The sequence below is a fragment of the Chelonia mydas genome, chromosome 2 (assembly GCF_015237465.2).
Source record: "Chelonia mydas isolate rCheMyd1 chromosome 2, rCheMyd1.pri.v2, whole genome shotgun sequence".
Taxonomy (NCBI): Eukaryota; Metazoa; Chordata; order Testudines; family Cheloniidae; genus Chelonia; species Chelonia mydas.
This window is the reverse complement of record NC_057850.1, coordinates 79317902-79334293: the sequence shown is the minus strand read 5'-3', so window position 1 is coordinate 79334293 and position 16392 is coordinate 79317902. Positions and strand designations below refer to the sequence as shown.

Genomic DNA, 16392 nt, shown 5'->3' with positions numbered 1-16392 from the left:
CTCCGAGCAGATTAGGCCTCAACTGGAGTATTGTGTCCAGTTCTGGGCGCCACATTTCAGGAAAGATGTGGACAAATTGGAGAAGTCCAGAGAAGAGCAACAGAAATGATTAAAGGTCTAGAAAACATGACCTATGAGGGGAGATTGAAAAAATTGGGTTTGTTTAGACTGGAGAAGAGAAGACTGAGAGCAGACATGATAACAGTTGTCAAGTGCATAAAAGGTTGTTACAAGGAGGAGGGAGACAATTTGTTCTTAACTTCTGAGGATAGGACAAGAAGCAATGGGCTTAAATTGCAGCGAGGGCAATTTAGGTTGGACATTAGGAAAAACTTCCTAACTGTCAGAGTGGTTAAGCACTGGAATAAATTGCCTCGGGAGGCTGTGGAATCTCCATCATTGGGGATTTTAAGAGCAGGTTGGACAAACACCTGTCAGGGATGGTCTAGATAATACTTAGTCCTGCCTTGAGTGCAGGGGACTGGACTAGATATCCTCTCGAGGTCCCTTGCAGTTCTATGATTCTATGATAAATGATCTAGAAAAGGGGGTATACAGTGAGGTGGCAAAGTTTGCAAACAATACTAAATTATTCAAGATAGTTAAGTCCAACGCTGACTGCAAAGAGTTACAAAGGGATATCACAAAACAGGTGACTGGGCAACAAAATGTCAGATGAAATTCAATGTTGATATGTGTAAAGTACTACACATTGGAAAACATAGTCCCAACTATACATAAAAAATGATGGATTCTAAATTAGCTGCTACCACTCAAGCAAGAGATCTTGGAGTCACTGTGGATAGTTCTCTGAAAACATTGCTTCAATGTGCAGCAGCAGTCAAAAAAATAACGTTAGGAACCATTAGGAAAAGGATAGGTAAGAAGACAGAAAAATATCATGATGCCACTATATAAATCCCTGGTACATCCACACCTCGAATGCTGGATGCATCCCAGGCGCACCTCTGCCTAGGAGCTGGACCTGCTGCTGGCCGCTTCTGGGGCGCAGCGCAGCCCGTGGTGCCAGGACAGGCAGGAAGCCAGCCTTAGCACCCCCTCTGCGCCACTGATCGGGAGCTGCCTGAGGTAACCCCGTGCCTCAATCCCCTGTCCCAGCCCGGAGCCCCTTCCTGCACCCCAAACCCCTCATCCTCGGCCCCACTCCGGAGCCTGCACCCCCAGCCTAGAGCCCTGACCTCCTCCCGCACCCCAACCCCCTGCCCCAGACCTGAGCCCCCCCAAACCCAGAGCTCCCTCCTGCAACCCAAATCCCTCATCCCCGGCTCCACCCCAGAGCCTGCACCCCCAGCCCAGAGCCCTGACCCCCTCCCGCACCCCAATCCTCTGCTCCAGCCCTGAGCCCCCCCAAACCCAGAGCTCCCTCCTGCCCCCCAAACCTCTCATCCCCGGCCCCAGTCCAGAGCCCTGACCCCCTACCGGAACCTAACCCCTCCCACACCCGGAACCCCTCATTCCTGGCCCCATCCTGCAGCCCTCACCCTCGCACCCCAACCCTTTGCTCCAGCCCTGAGCCCCTCCCACACCCCGAACCCCTCATGCCCAGCTCCGCTGGGTCGCGGGCATCAACAATTGTCTTCAACTGGGTCGCCAGAAAAAAAGTTTGAAAACCAGGGCTCTAATGGACCCAGCCAGAACCCCCCTCCCCTCCCCAACGCTCTGTTCCCAGATTCCCAGACACCATCTGTTGGTCCGGCAGAAGAGGGCTGCCAACCCCCCCTCCCCGCCCCTCAACTTCGTAGTCCTCAGGACCCAAATATTTCCTGCATGCCTCACGCCTCATTCCCAGCCAGCAGCCCTCCTGCGCCCGCTGCCCTGCGCGTCTCGCTCTGTGCACCAGAGGGGGGTGTTCTCTCCCCGGCTCCTGGGGGCGGGCCGCGCACAGCAGAGGCGCAGGCAGAGCGCAGGGAGCCTCTCACCTCCGGCTGCCCCCCATCAGCGCCAGGGACAACCGCGGGCAGGAGCCGGGGACCCGGCTGAGCATGGCAGGGGCGGCGCTGCAGGGCAGCCGCGCAGCTGCCTCACCGCTGGCGCCGGGCGCCGGGCTCTTCCTCGTGGTCTTCCCCCTCTTCCTCACCCTGCGCCCCGGGGCCGCCCAGGTGGGGCCGCCCGACTCCGGGGCGCTCGGGCTCAGCCTCCATCCGCCCTATTTCAACCTGGCCGAGACAGCCAGCATCCGGGCGACGGCCACCTGCGGGGAGGAGGAGAGCGGCGGCGGGAGGCCCTGGCCGGAGCTGTACTGCAAGCTGGTGGGCGGACCGGCCGCCTCTCCCGCGGGGCACACCATCCAGGTACCTCCCTTGGCTGCGGCGGGGATCCCCGGCCGGAGCGCTGGACACGCGGGGGCGGCCGGGTTAGCTCGGGTTAGGGGCCTCCGGGGCATGGCACACGGGCTGCCCGCCCTGGAGAAGCGGGACAGGTGCGCGCCGGAGGCAGCGCTGGGCGCAGCCTCGTTGCCCCCTGCCTTTCATTCCCCGGCCGGTGGCCCGCGCGGCGCGACTTCCCGCCCCACACCCCGGAGAGATTTTGCGAGGGGAGGGGAGCGGAGCGGTTGGTGGTTGAGCTCAAGAGGGCCAGGTTAGCTTAGGCTTAAAAGCCTAGATGGGCCCGCCTGGCAAAGTGCCCACCGGAATCTCAGCTCCCCCAGAGTCTAAGGGTGTTTGGGTGTGGTGGCGTGCGGGCCCTTCTTTAGGGAATAGGCAAGAGGTGACACTTGAACTCAGGACCGCACCTCGCCTGCACAGCCCCTTGCCCACAGGGAGCACTTCGTAGTCTCCTCAAAGCTTGCAGTATAATATTGTTTGACCTCTAGTTAAAGACTAACACCCAGTAAGCAACTGATGGTGGCGGTTACTTTCAGCCATGTTTCCCTGAATATTTTAAAGCGGCTCAGGTTGTATTGTGGGGCAGGAAGACAAGCCAGGACCCAGTGATCACATTACTGTTTGTAGGAAAAAATATAGGGAGCTGGAGAAGAGGGGCACATGTATGCTCCTGTATCTTTGGGTGTTTTCCCTCAGCCCTCCCCACACCCTTGCTTTGGTGTTTGAAGAGCTGACATATGTAACCTCTGGATCCTAGTTTCCTCTGTGCTCAGGGAAGGAGCCCAGCTGCTCAATCTCACTTACTCAGTTTTTCTGAATAGAGTTTGGAAAGCAATCTCCCCTCACTCCACCAGCCTGGAAAGCTGTTTGGTGCAGGAGTTATTGGTGCAGGATCACCTTGCTGTCCCAATCCCTCCCAAGCACTGAAGGGTTGGACAGAGTAGATCAGATGCCTTACGGCTTTCATGCTTGTTCCCATCCCCAATTCTTCAGTGCTGGCAGAGGTGTGTAATAATAACTGCTGCATGGGGGAAGGGCCCTCTAGGCTATGGAGGGGGAAGTGCCTTTTAATGTTGTATTAAGAAGACCCAGTGTATGTCCTGGTTTTCACAAGTACTGAATCCTGAGCCTCATAATGTACCCCTTGAGCTGCTTGTGGGATGATGCCAGAGATTCCTGTGGGAGTCGGGGTGGTGGTGGTGGTGGTGGTGGGGGAGGGGGCGTTTCCTCTCTGAGAAGAAAGTGTGAGGGGTGGTGTGGTAAGAAAGCATGATGATAAAGCTGCAGATGCTGATCTGACCTATCTGGTCAAGAGACCTCTGTGCACCTTATGACAGCCACAAAGAGAAAAAAAGAAAGCAAAATTCCCAGGGGTGGGTTGATAGAAATACACTTTCCCCAGGTGGTTTGGAAGAAACTTGTGTGAACTTGTCTGTCAGGAGGGTGAGGAAAAAGGAACATTAACCACTGATCCAATGCAATGGACATACAGTATCAGCTCTGACAATACATTACTACAGGGGAGATGTTGGAGATAGTTTGACAAACATTCTCTAGGACTTTCAAAGGAATTTGTTTTGGGGTAGGAGTGAGGGAGAGAGTTAGAAGAGGGTCAAAATAGGATTTAAAATAGGTTGTTACAGAATTATGGGGTCAAACTTGTGACTACAATTGATAGAAGAACTAGGCAAGTCATTTTTACAGGAACTTGAAGAGGGGGTTATGTTGTGTCAGTTTTATTTCAAGAATCATTCCTGTTTGGAGGGAGTTTCTCTCCATAGTTTTTTTCAGGGGAAAGATCTAGAGGAGTATGCTATCCTCAACACATGTAAATAGTGCCTTTCTTCCATATCACACTATAATCTATTTTCAATTGACTTTATATTTCTATAATGCCTTCCATCAGAAAATCTCAAAGTGCTTTACCAATACTAACAAACTGCACAACTTTCTGTTTTACAGATGGGAAAACTGGGACATAGATTAAGTGACTAGACCAAGGTCACAGAGGAAGTTTGTGACAGGCAGGAATACCTTCGCTCTTAGTTCTGTGCTTTAATCATAATGCTATCCCTTCTCCCTTACATATTCAGCTGAACCTTGCTGTTTGATACTTGTTTAACACAGACACCACATAATTTGAACAGACAATGCAGCAATCTCTCCCTATTTCTCAGCAGTGCTTTAATAGCAGAATAGTGTAGTGTGATCTCATACTACTAACATTATATGAAGTATTAGAAGTCATTAAATATAAACTACAAATAAAATCAAATCAGTAAACAAAGTTAATTCTGTGATGCAGTATCCTTGCTTTCTTGTCTTTTGTCTTTTTATATACTAATACCACTTGTAAGTGTGAATTAATGAGGTTTTACTGTATGTAGGGAGAGGATAGAAAGAAGGAGAATTCCCTCTGTTAAATATTTACCTTACAGGTCCTGGGTTAGAGGCCAGTTGTGGTTTGTGCCTAATCCAAATTCCTGAAAAAATTACTGATAGCTCAGCCCTGGCTCAAGGAAACATGTTTTGCTTCTTACAGTATTTGTATAAACGTGGATACAGCAGAGTCTCTCTCCAGTTTCAACAAAGCCCCATTGAAATACATAACATGAATACTTCTGTAGTTTACCAGAAGTTGTTGTGATTCAAGAGGGGTTGGAAATTCTTCCAAAAGGCCAGGGAAATCCAGCCACAGAAAATATGATAAGAGCACAATGTACATATTATCAAACTGCTCCACCTCTCAAGGTCTAATACACTTTAAATAAGGGAAGAGAATCTATCTTTTCGGTTAGACTTGCAAAAATGAACAAAAGTGCATTAAATTCCTATGAAATCTTAGCTCATAAGATTTAAACAAACACACACACATTACATGCAGTACTATGTCTTTAAAAACTCACAGAGAGAGAATAGCCACAATAACAAAGAAATTCCAGGTTAAGGTGATATTGTGCACTTAACTCCCTCTGTTATGCCTTACTATTGAGGTATGTACAGGGCTGGATTGTGGCTGGCCCTGCACAGGTTTGTAAGTGCAAGGGGAGAGGGTCCAAGGAGCTTCTCCCACTCATGCCCGGTTCATGGGGTAACCACGAAGTGGATGGGGAGTGGAGTCACTGCTCTATGCTAGTGCCATCACTAGCCTCCCCAAAGAGGATGAGGAGGAGCAGAGTGGTCCCACCTTTGCACTCTGGTGCTAACCTGGCACCCTTAGTGTACACTTTTGCTGCATGGCATAGTGTTTACTGGAGTTTGCGCTCCCAGGGAGCTCCAGAAAGAATTCAGTGAGAGTCATCCACCATTCCTTCTGGGGTTTCCACTGCAGTGAGGCCCCTCCACACAACTCAACTACCTGGCATGGGCTGAGCCTGTAAGGCACTCTCCAACCCACAGTATAGCATACAGTCTATTTCCCTTAATCAGCACATTGGTAAATTGGCCATTCGCTAAATTAGGATGAGTTTCAGTGAACAGATTCAGTGCAGTGCTGTGCATTTCAGTGATTCAAAATGATGGATAAATGGTGTGTCTGGGATTGGCTGATAGTAGTAGTGCGCAGATGTGAATTAGCATTTGGTAGCGTACCTGACCTGCTGCGGGGCACGTAACTGTCAGATATTATTGTGTAACCAAGTTCTGCAACGTGGTTCTTTTTTGTTGTGTAGATAGGACCTTTATCTTCATTGGGTGTAAATTGTGCACATTGGCATACTTCCATAGATTGCTTGTTGCAGTTTCAGTTTTCAAACTGAGATCACCATTCTTCACACTTGGGAGAACTGCAGGAGATGAGGATAATTAAATCACTAGCAAATGCACACCTGCCCTGGTGATGAATTCAAGCCAAAATCAAACAATGTCTTGAGGCTCAGTCTCTTGAAATCGAGACACGTGCAATCTACCAGACAGGCTTCAGTGTGGAATGCCTGTAGATATTGCCAGTGGGAAGCAAGGGAGAATGGTTTGTCCAACAATTTATTTTCCTTCATTTCTTACTCGCTGTTTTGTTGGCAGGTCTTGTGGAATGTACTTTACATAACTGAAACTCCAGCTGTTGCAGGATCATTCTTTGAATTATGTATTGGGAAAATTATTAAATCTTGAGTTCAGATCTTCAAATGCTGCAGTTTCTTTAAAATAACCCATCTCCCAACACATGCATTTTATAGTCCTAATTCAGTTTTCTGTTCACTCTCATCTTTACTTTAAGGCTATCACCAGAGTGTAGTTTAAAACTCTGAAAATATACTAGCAAGAACTGTGTTAAAACAAGGCTGTTGCTGCATAGTTCTAGCATGACCAGTGTGGACATGGATTTCTTTTAAAGACTTATGCTTCAATATTGTTATAAAACCATGCTCTGGTCACTATTACACATTGTTCTTTCTGGTTGTGATAGAAAATGGTATCACTGACCCTTAGTGCAGTAAGACAAGTTGTGTCTACATTGGCAAACCTCACTAATGCACAGCCTGAGTTTACAGTAGCACCCTGGTTTATCTTGGACCTCTGTACATAAGTAAAACCAAACCAAGTTCTAGCATGATTGGAGAAGCATCATGTTATTGCATAATCCCTGAATAGTTCATCAGTCTATGTACATGGGGATTTGTCCATGCCTCTTTTCTAAATGATCCTTGACATTCTCATTAGTTAATCCCTGACCCAGGCTGACAAGCACAGTATTGACTGACACAAACTCAGATTCATCATTTCTTGTGAAGTCTATAGCATTGTATGCTGTACTTGTTCAGGAATTGTCAGAAAGGGAGGCAGCTGCACCTGCACTGATGTTGACAATGGTTTAAATGCTAGTGTAGACAGGACCAAATCATTTTCAACACTACATTAAGTCTTGGATGAAGTCTTCTTGAAATAGTGACAAACTTAGCCTTGTATCACAAGCGCTAACCAGTTGTTGACACTGTGGTGCTGCACCCTTTGCTGATGGCAGATACAGAATGTTCTGGTATAGACAAGGCTCACGGGCTGCCTTTATTATAATCTCTACGTATACAGTGACCCCATACATGTTCACAACCCTTAGATACCACAATAGGTATCTTAGGTTGTGTCTACACTAGACTTCTTTGGGAAATCTCCAGCCATTGTATCAGCACCAGGGCAGCTTCATCTGTGGTAGCAAAGGTGGGGGCAGAAGAGTAGACATGATGACAGTACTGTTTTTACCACTGTGTCAATTATCCCTGAATAGAGTAGGTCTAGATGATATGGTGGTAAAAACACTGGTGAACATGCATGAGTGTCCTGTCTCCACTCTTGGTCTCACCTTTGCTATCATCAGTGGAGCTGCACTAGTTTTAGTGTAATGGTGGGAGATTTCCCAAAGAAGTTTAGCATAGTCAAGTCCTTAGAAAATCATTAGAATGATAGATACATAAATATTGGTAGTTGAAATAAATTGCGCTCTGTATGTAAGCTTCATAGTGTGTGGGATACAAGCCTCCCTTAAAAAATTATTGTTTTCTTTTTCATGACAAAGGTTCAGATTCTGCAAAAACTTGTGCTCGCAAAGGGTCTGTGCTAGTTGATCTCTTTAAAGTATTTGGGTCTAAAGTCATACAAAGTTGACCTGGACAGATGTGACTATATGTTTTTGTTTTATTTTAATGTTGTCTCTGTAGATATCCTATATGAAGTTGCCAGATATGTATTCATTTTATCTGAAGCAGAATAATTTTAACTGAAAGGACACACAACGGGGAAAAGCTGGTTTGTGTGTATGTAGCGAAAGATGGTTATTTACACTTCCTTGTCTGTCCTTTTTTTGCTTTGTGAAGTTTTTTTGTACTTAGTTTTGCAGCCAAATTATATTATCAATGGAAAAAAAAACTTGAAAAGCCTGTATAATGGTCCTGAGTAAAAAGATCCCCATGCAAAATATAGATGAAGTGTTCCAAAAATGAAGTATAACAGAATTAAGAGGCAAAATGATAAACTGACACATGAATGAGGGGGGAAAAATGAAGAGCAGGCAGGTAGAGGTAGGGTCGATAAAAAAATAACATTACTGGAGTAGAATGTGATGGGGAGAGAGACCCTTGGAAATTGACTTTACTAATTTTAACTATTTAACAGTATTTGGATAGCAGAATACAGTTTTATGAAGGAAAAACTATAGCTTGGTTAACCCCACTAGCAGATAAATTGGAAGCCAATTAGATTTTCTCATTATTATTCCTTTAAAGTATAATAGGTTTTATATATTATCAGAGAGAGACAGGGGATCTCCAGAACTTGGTTTTAATTATGTATTTAAAGGGCTGGATAGCAGCCTCCATAAATAAATGCTTTAATTGTCTTAAAAGGCATTTCTCCAGATTTGCATGTTCTTTGGTTTTTCTTGGGGTGCATTTTGTCAAAAGTTCATGATTCAGCACCAAAACATATTACACAGCCTGACATGGACAGAACTTGAAGGAAATTTTTAGTATAAGTTAATGTCCACTTTAGGCCTTGTTTACGCTAGTTTTTGCAACATTTCCCACTTTTGTTAACACCAGTTCACCTTTTTCAGGTCTTGTCTACAGTGATGCTGTAGCACTTCAGTGAAGATGCTATCTATGCTGACAGGAGAGCTTCAGCATAGGTATTCCGCCTCCCCAAAAGGCAGTAGCTGTACTGATGGGAGAAGCTCTCCTGTCACCATAGCACTGTCTATACGGGGAGTTTGGTTGGTAGAACGGTGCTCAGGGGTGTGAATTTCCCACACCCTGAGCAATGTAGTTATACCAACATAAGTTGCTAGTGCAGACCAAGGCCTGGTCTACACTACGAGGTTAGGTCGAATTTAGCCGCGATAGGTTGATTTTATACACAACCAACCCCATTCTGCCGACCTAAAGGGCTCTTAAAAATGACTGCTGTACTCCTCCCCGACGAGGGGAGCAGCGCTAAAATCGACCTTCCTGGGTCGAATTTGGGGTAGTGTAGACGCAGCGCTGTGCAATTTGATGGTATTGGCCTCTGGGAGCTATCCCAGAGTGCTCCAATATGACTGCTCTGGACAGCACTTTCAACTCCGATGCACTAGCCAGGTGCACAGGAAAAGCACCGGGAACTTTTGAATTTCATTTCCTGTTTGGTCAGTGTGGCGAGCTCAGCAGAACAGGTGACCATGCAGTCCCAGAATCGCAAACGAGTTCCAGCATGGAGTGAATGGGAGACACAGGATCTGACTGTAGTATGGGGAGAAGAATCTGTGCAGGCAGAACTCCGATCCAGCAGAAGAAATGCTGATATATATGCCAAACTCATGCAGGGCATGGTGGAGAGAGGCTACACCAGGGATGCACAGCAGTACCTACCAAAAGACGAAGGCGGCAAATGGTCGCTCCGGGTCAGAACCCCAGACAGGCTGCTTCTATAATCAGCTGTATGCCATTCTAGGGGGGGACCCTACCAGTACCCCAACACTCTCCGTGGACACCTGCAAGCCTCACCAGCCTCACACAACACGGAGGAGGATTTTGTGGATGAGGAAGAGGAGGAGAATGCGCAGCAGGCAAGTGGAGAATCCATTCTCCTTGGCAGCCAGGACCTTTTCCTCACCCTGAAGACAATACCCTCCCAGGGCCTATTGTTCCCAGACCCTGAAGGTGGAGAAGGCACCTCTGGTGAGCGCACATTTGTAACAACACTACAGGGGTTAAAAGCAATTGTGTTTAATGTTTGATTTACCCTGAACAATTGGGATGCATTCGCCGCCAGTACAGCTAATGGAAAAGTCTGTTAATGTATCTGGGGATGGAGCGGGAATCCTCCAGGGACATTTCCATGAAGCTCTCCTGGACGTACTCTGAAAGCCTTTGCACAAGGTTTCTGGGGAGGGCTGCCTTATTTCATCCTTCATGGTAGGACATTTTACCACACCGAGCCAGTAGCAAATGGTCTGGAGTCATTGCAGCACAAAGCGTGGTAGTGAATGGTCCTGGGTTTTGGTCGCATTCATGCAACATTTGGTCTTTATTTTTCTGTGTCAGCCTCAGGAGGGTGATATCATTCATGGTCACCTGGTTGAAATACGGGAAGTTTTGTAAGGGAACAGTGATCCCCTCTGTTTGGTGATCCCCTGGGCATGCTGGGCTGTTTGTGCGTGGCTAAGAGGGATCATCCCAGAGAATAGCCATGCGGGGGGTGGGAGGGGGTGTGCTGCACATCTACCCCAAAACCGCAGCCCCTCCTTTAAAATGGCAACCGCAGCCCCTCCTTTTAAACAGCAAACACAACCGGCATTGGTTGCTATGGGAAAGGAGGGCGCTGCAGTTTGAAACCATTCCCACATGTTATGAACACGGAAGAAGCCAATCCCACGTACCCTTTGGCTTGCCATGGTTACCTGCGAACCAAATTTAGTTGCTCAGCTGTGTGTGATGTGTCACCATACCAGCAGGCGCTCAATATAAGAGGCAAAATGCAACCTTGTACCTAAAACACATGTGCTGTCTGCTGTGAATTGCTTGATTCACTGTGAAAGAGTCTCCCTTTTGTTCTCAGAAATGTATCTTCTTGAAAGTCTACTCTCCCTTTTCCCCCCCTGCAGCTGCAAATGCTTCCATGTTCCCCGCATCAACTCCGTCCCTGAGGTTATCGCAGATTAGAAGGCAAAAAAACCCGCACTCGCGATGATATATTTTCAGAGCTCATGCAGTCCTCCCACACTGACAGGGCACAGCTTAATGCTTGGAGGCATTTGGTGGCAGAGGCCAGGAAAGCATACAGTGAGCATGATCGGAACACGCAGGAGGAGATGCTGAGGCTAACGGGGGAGCAAACGGACATAATGAGGCGTCTGGTGGAGCTGCAGGAAAGGCAACTAGAGTACAGACCACTGCTGCAGCCATTGTGTAACTGCCTGCCCTCCTTGCCAACTTCCATATCCTCCTCACCCAGATGCCCAAGAACACGGGGGGGAGGAGGCTCTGGGCACCCAGCCACTCAACTCCAGGGGATGGCCCAAGCAACAGAAGGCTGTCATTCACACAAGTTTGATTTCTAGTGTGGCTACAATTAGCAATGTGGCCTTGTCCTTCCCTCCTCCCCCACCCCACCAGCAAACCCTTTGTACACCCAGGCTTCCTTTTACTAGTCAGCGTTGTCAGTGATCTCAAGTTTTTTTTAATAAAGAATTAATGGATTCAGAACAATAGGGACTTTATTTCCTGTGCCAGCTGTGGTCGAAGGTGGGAGGGGGATTGGCTTACAGGGAAGTACATTCACCAAAGGGGGCTGCTTTGCATTAAGGACAAACACACACAACTCTCACACCGTAGTCTGGTCAGTCATGAAACTGTTTTTCAAAGTCTCTCTGATGTGCAGCGTGCCTCGGTGTGCTCTTCTAATAGCCCTGGTGTCTGGCTGTTCAAAATGGGCTGCCAGGCGATCTGCCTCAACCTCCCACCCCGCCATAAATGTCTCCACCTTACTCTCACAGATATTATGGAGCACACAGCAAGCAGCAATAACAATGGGAATATTGCTTTCGCTGAGGTCTAACCTACTCAGCAAACTGCGCCAGCGTGCTTTTAAACGTCCAAAGGTACATTCTACCACCGTTCTGCACTTGCTCAGCCTATAGTTGAATTGCTCCTTACTGCTGTCCAGGCTGCCTGTGTGCAGCTTTATGAGCCATGGGAGCAAGGGGTAGGCTGGGTCCCCAAGGATAACTATTGGCAATTCAACATCCCCCATGGTAATTTTCTGGTCTGGGAAGAAAGTCTCTTCTTGCAGCTTTTCGAACAGCCCGGAGTTCCAAAAGATGCAAGCATCATGCACCTTTCCTGACCATCCCACACTGATGTCGGTGAAATGGTCCTTGTGATCCACCAGTGCTTGCAACACCATTGAGAAGTACCCCTGGCGGTTTATGTACTGTTTGGCAAGGTGGTCTGGTGCCAAGTTAGGGATATGCGTTCCGTCTATCACCCCACCACAGTTAGGGAACCCCAATGCAGCAATGCCATCCTCTATGACCTGCACATTTCCCAGAGTCACTACCCTTCTTAGCAGAAGGGTATTGATTGCCCTGGCTACTTGGATCACAGCAGGCCCCATGGTAGATTTTCCCACTTTGAATCGATTCCCGACCGACCGGTAGCAGTCAGGCATTGCAAGCTTCCACAGAGCTATCGCCACTCGCTTCTCAACTGTCAGGGCAGGTCTCATCTTGGTATTCCTGCGCTTCAGGGCAGGGGAAAGCAACTCACAAAGTTCCATGAAACTGACCTTATGCATGTGAAAGTTTCGCAGCCACTGGCAATCATCCCATACCTGCAACACTATGCAGTCCCACCAGTCTGTGCTTGTCTGCTGGGCCCAAAATTGTCGTTCCACTGTATCAACCTGCCCCAATGCTGCCATGGTATCCCAGTTGCCACATCCCATGTTTTCAGGAATATCTGTGTCCATGTCCTCCTCACAGTCTTCGTCATGCTGGCGACTCCTAGCTAGGCTCTGCACGTACTGCAGGATAATGCGCGAGGTGTTTGCAATGCTCACAAAAGCAATGTGCAGCTGAGCGGGCTCCATGCTTGCCATGCTATGGTGTCTGCATGGATAACCTAGGAAAAAAGTCGCAAAATGATTGTTTGCCATTGCTTTCAAGGAGGGAGGGAGGGGAGACTGATGACATATCCCCCAAACCACCTATGACAATGTTATTACCCCATCAGGAATTGGGAGCTTAACCCAGAATTCCAATGGGCAGTGGGGACTGTGGGATAGCTATCCATAGTGCACCACTCCATGAGTCAATGCTAGCCACGGTATTGAGGATGCACTCCGCTGACCTAATGCGCTTAGTGGGGACATGCACAATCGACTGTATAAAATCAGTTACTAAAGATCGACTTCTATAAAATCGACCTAATTTCGTAGTGTAGACATGCTCCAAGCCAACATTAAGAACTCTGCTGTAGGCCAGCTGCTGCCAGTGTTTTGCATACTATGCCATCTAATCTTGTGCAAAGAAAAACTAATTAAAACAGTTCTTAAAGTGCTGGTACTAGCCGCTGACCAGTCTAGACTAGGGCTGCCAAATGTTAACAGTGGTGGAACTGAACCTGTATTAGTAACAGTGTACTCGAGGCCAAAATATGGCAGAGGAATCTGTCTCTGAGATTCACTGATCTTAGGAAGAGTTAGTACTTCAACAAACTCTGGTTTCAGATGCTTAGGCAGTGATTTCCACGCCAGTTCAGTGGTCTGACTTTCTTTAAAACTTGGCAGCAAAAATGTACTGCTTAATATTACTTTTTTATTTAACTTAAATGACTTTAATAGAGTATAATGAGTTTAAGCTTTAACACAGGTTGTCATAATTTCAAATTTAATTCTAAATAGATTCATTTTTTAAAATAAACCCATATTTACATTAAAATATGATTTAAATTAAAATATCTGATTTTTTTAAATAAAAAAACTCAGATTTTTTTTTATCTGCCCTGCTCTATCTCTAGATTTGGTATGTGGGTGTTGGTGACTTATGATATACAGGAGATTAGACTAGGTGATCTGGTGGTCCCTAGTGGCCTTAAATTCTATGATTCTCTGTGCCTCCGTTCCCTATCTGTAAAAGGGGTATGTTAGTACAGTAAAAGCTGTTTTATCCGGCACGTCACCAACTGGAAAGCTCTATAAACCGGCATTTCTGATCTTCATTGAAAGTCCGGTTTATAGTCCAATTGGCGCAAGGCTGGCAGGTTGCTGGGGTGTGGGAAGGGATGCAGAGCGAAGGCTCTGAGAGGGAGTTTGGGTGCGGGAGGAGGCTTGGGGTGCCGGATCCAGGGGGCACTCACCTCAGGCAGCTCCCTGCAAGCAGCAACCTGTCCCGGCTCCTGCTAGGCAGAGGCGCGGCAGGTGGCTCTGCATGCTGTCTCCGCCTGAAGGCGCTGCCCCCACAGCTCCCATTGGCCAAGGTTCGTGGCCAATGGGCGCTGCAGAGCCAACACTTGCGGGGGCATCGTGCAGAGCTGCCTGCTGTGCCTCTGCCTAGGAGCAGCCGGGACAAGTCACCGCTTGTGGGGAGACACCTGAGGTGAGCGCCTCCCAGATCTGACACCCCAAGCCCCCTCCCACCCCCCTGCCCTGAGCCCCCTCCTCCACCCAAACTCCCTCCCTCCTAGTTAACCGGCATTTTTAACTTACCGGCGTCCCCCATTCCCCCAACATGCTGGATAAAACAGCTTTTACTGTACTTCTCTTGCTCACAAGGGTGTTGTGAGGATTAAATAAATTTAAAAAATGGTGAGGTGCTTAGATACTATGGCATTGAGGGCCATATAAGTACCGTAGAGCATAGATAAAGAGAACTAACACGTATACAGAGGACTACTTACACATTGTTGGAGTTGTTCATTTTGAGAGGAGTGGAAGGGCCAGTAACCTTGTAATAATGCAGGCTGTGAAACTGAATCCCAGTAGAGAACTGACTATTTTGAAATGTAGATTACTCTGCTCCTGGAGCATGCTGGGAAATGGGAAGGAGTCTTGGGTTTTTTATAAAAAGGCCCTCTTTCTCAATTCTTAGAAGAATGAATGGGGGAAAGATGGAAGTTAAAATTCCCATCAGAGATGGGTTTTTTTGGAGGGGAGGAGATTCTGAGAGGAAAAGTGTCTCAGCTATTCCTTGGTGTGTTTTGTATGTTAGTGTTATATTTTGCTTCCTATGTTTTGTTTCACCTTTTAGCAGTTTAGGCATGTTGTTTATTGGTTTTTAATAAAGACTGTTTTAAATGAAAGAAACCAAACCTAAATCTCTGGTCTACTCTTGTCATCTACTACGAAAATGAAAATGGAGAACCCCAAAATACTGTAGACTGTGGTATCACTGGCATAACGTGTACTCTTCAGAATCTGCTGCTATTAACATTCGGGGGATGTCTGTAGCGTTACCCTGTTATCTGCTAACTCAGAAGTCCACATGCAGAATCCAGTATGCAAATAGTTTGAAACCCCTTAAAAGTTTTGGCTCCAGTGAATGGATTACAATATTACAAACATAATGACAGACCTGATGGCAACTTCAGCAAAAGTGTAGGTTTTGAGTATGTGCTTAAAATTAAATGCGGGGTTAAGGCCCAGATCCTCAAAGGTCATTAGGTGCCTAACTCCCATTGATTTCAATAGGAGTTAGGCACACAAATACCCTTGAGGATCTGGGCCTAAGTGCTTTCTTGAATAAAAATGGACTTCGCACATGCATAAATGCATTGCTGAATTGGGGCTTGTGTGCATATCTTGATGTCATCGCAAAAGTGGGCCTTTGATGATTTTACTAAAATGTCAGTAAAATTATTAATATCAATATGCTCTACTGTAGTTTCTTTGGAAAGAGATTGGAACCAGAAATACACCATACAAAAGCAAAACAAAATCTTACCACACACCCAGTCAAAGCCCTACCTAAGTATCATATTTAGCAGTAGGATCCATCATTTATAGTTTAATGGAAAGATGTGTCTATACTCTAAGACAGATCAAACTGAGCATAAATCTTTTGTTTTCTTGTCTTTCAGGGACAGTTTTGTGACTATTGCAATGCAGCTGATCCCAATAAAGCTCACCCAATAACCAATGCTATTGATGGAACTGAACGCTGGTGGCAAAGTCCTCCTCTCTCTTTAGGCTTACAGTATAATGAAGTGAATGTCACTTTAGATCTTGGACAGGTGAGTATGTGATCATTTTATTTGGAGCGTTAATGGGTTTGGCCATATTCTGTATCAATACAAAGGCCTTACAGTAGAAAGATGAAAATGTTTGAATTAAGAATCTTGGTCTGCCATGTGATTCTTTTGTGGTTTATGTTCTGTGATTGTTACAGATTTAACTTTACTTAATCTTTCTCAGGAATGTTGACTGTGGGTTCTTGCCACAGACAATATATTGATTGCTATGAATTGGCGCCACTAGAATCTAAACACAATTAATTAATCTAAAGCTGCATAGGATCACCCCCCTAGAACTCAGGCTCTGCCTTTTATTCCATAACCTCTTCCCCCATGGCTCCAGGGGAAATTCA

General features: G+C 46.6%; 1 protein-coding gene across 3 annotated transcripts in view; it reads left to right on the top strand.

Moving 5' to 3' along the window:
• The first annotated feature begins 1904 nt into the window (after nucleotides 1-1904).
• The window catches only part of LAMA3 (laminin subunit alpha 3), a 185984-nt gene continuing 171496 nt past the window's right edge, over nucleotides 1905-16392 (top strand). For all 3 annotated transcript variants that reach the window (XM_043539735.1, XM_043539734.1, XM_037892741.2), the window contains exons 1-2: nucleotides 1905-2312; nucleotides 15887-16039. In XM_043539735.1, the coding sequence (XP_043395670.1) occupies nucleotides 2004-2312; nucleotides 15887-16039 (462 nt within the window). In that variant the 5' untranslated portion in view covers nucleotides 1905-2003. The remainder of the gene's footprint in view (nucleotides 2313-15886; nucleotides 16040-16392) is intronic.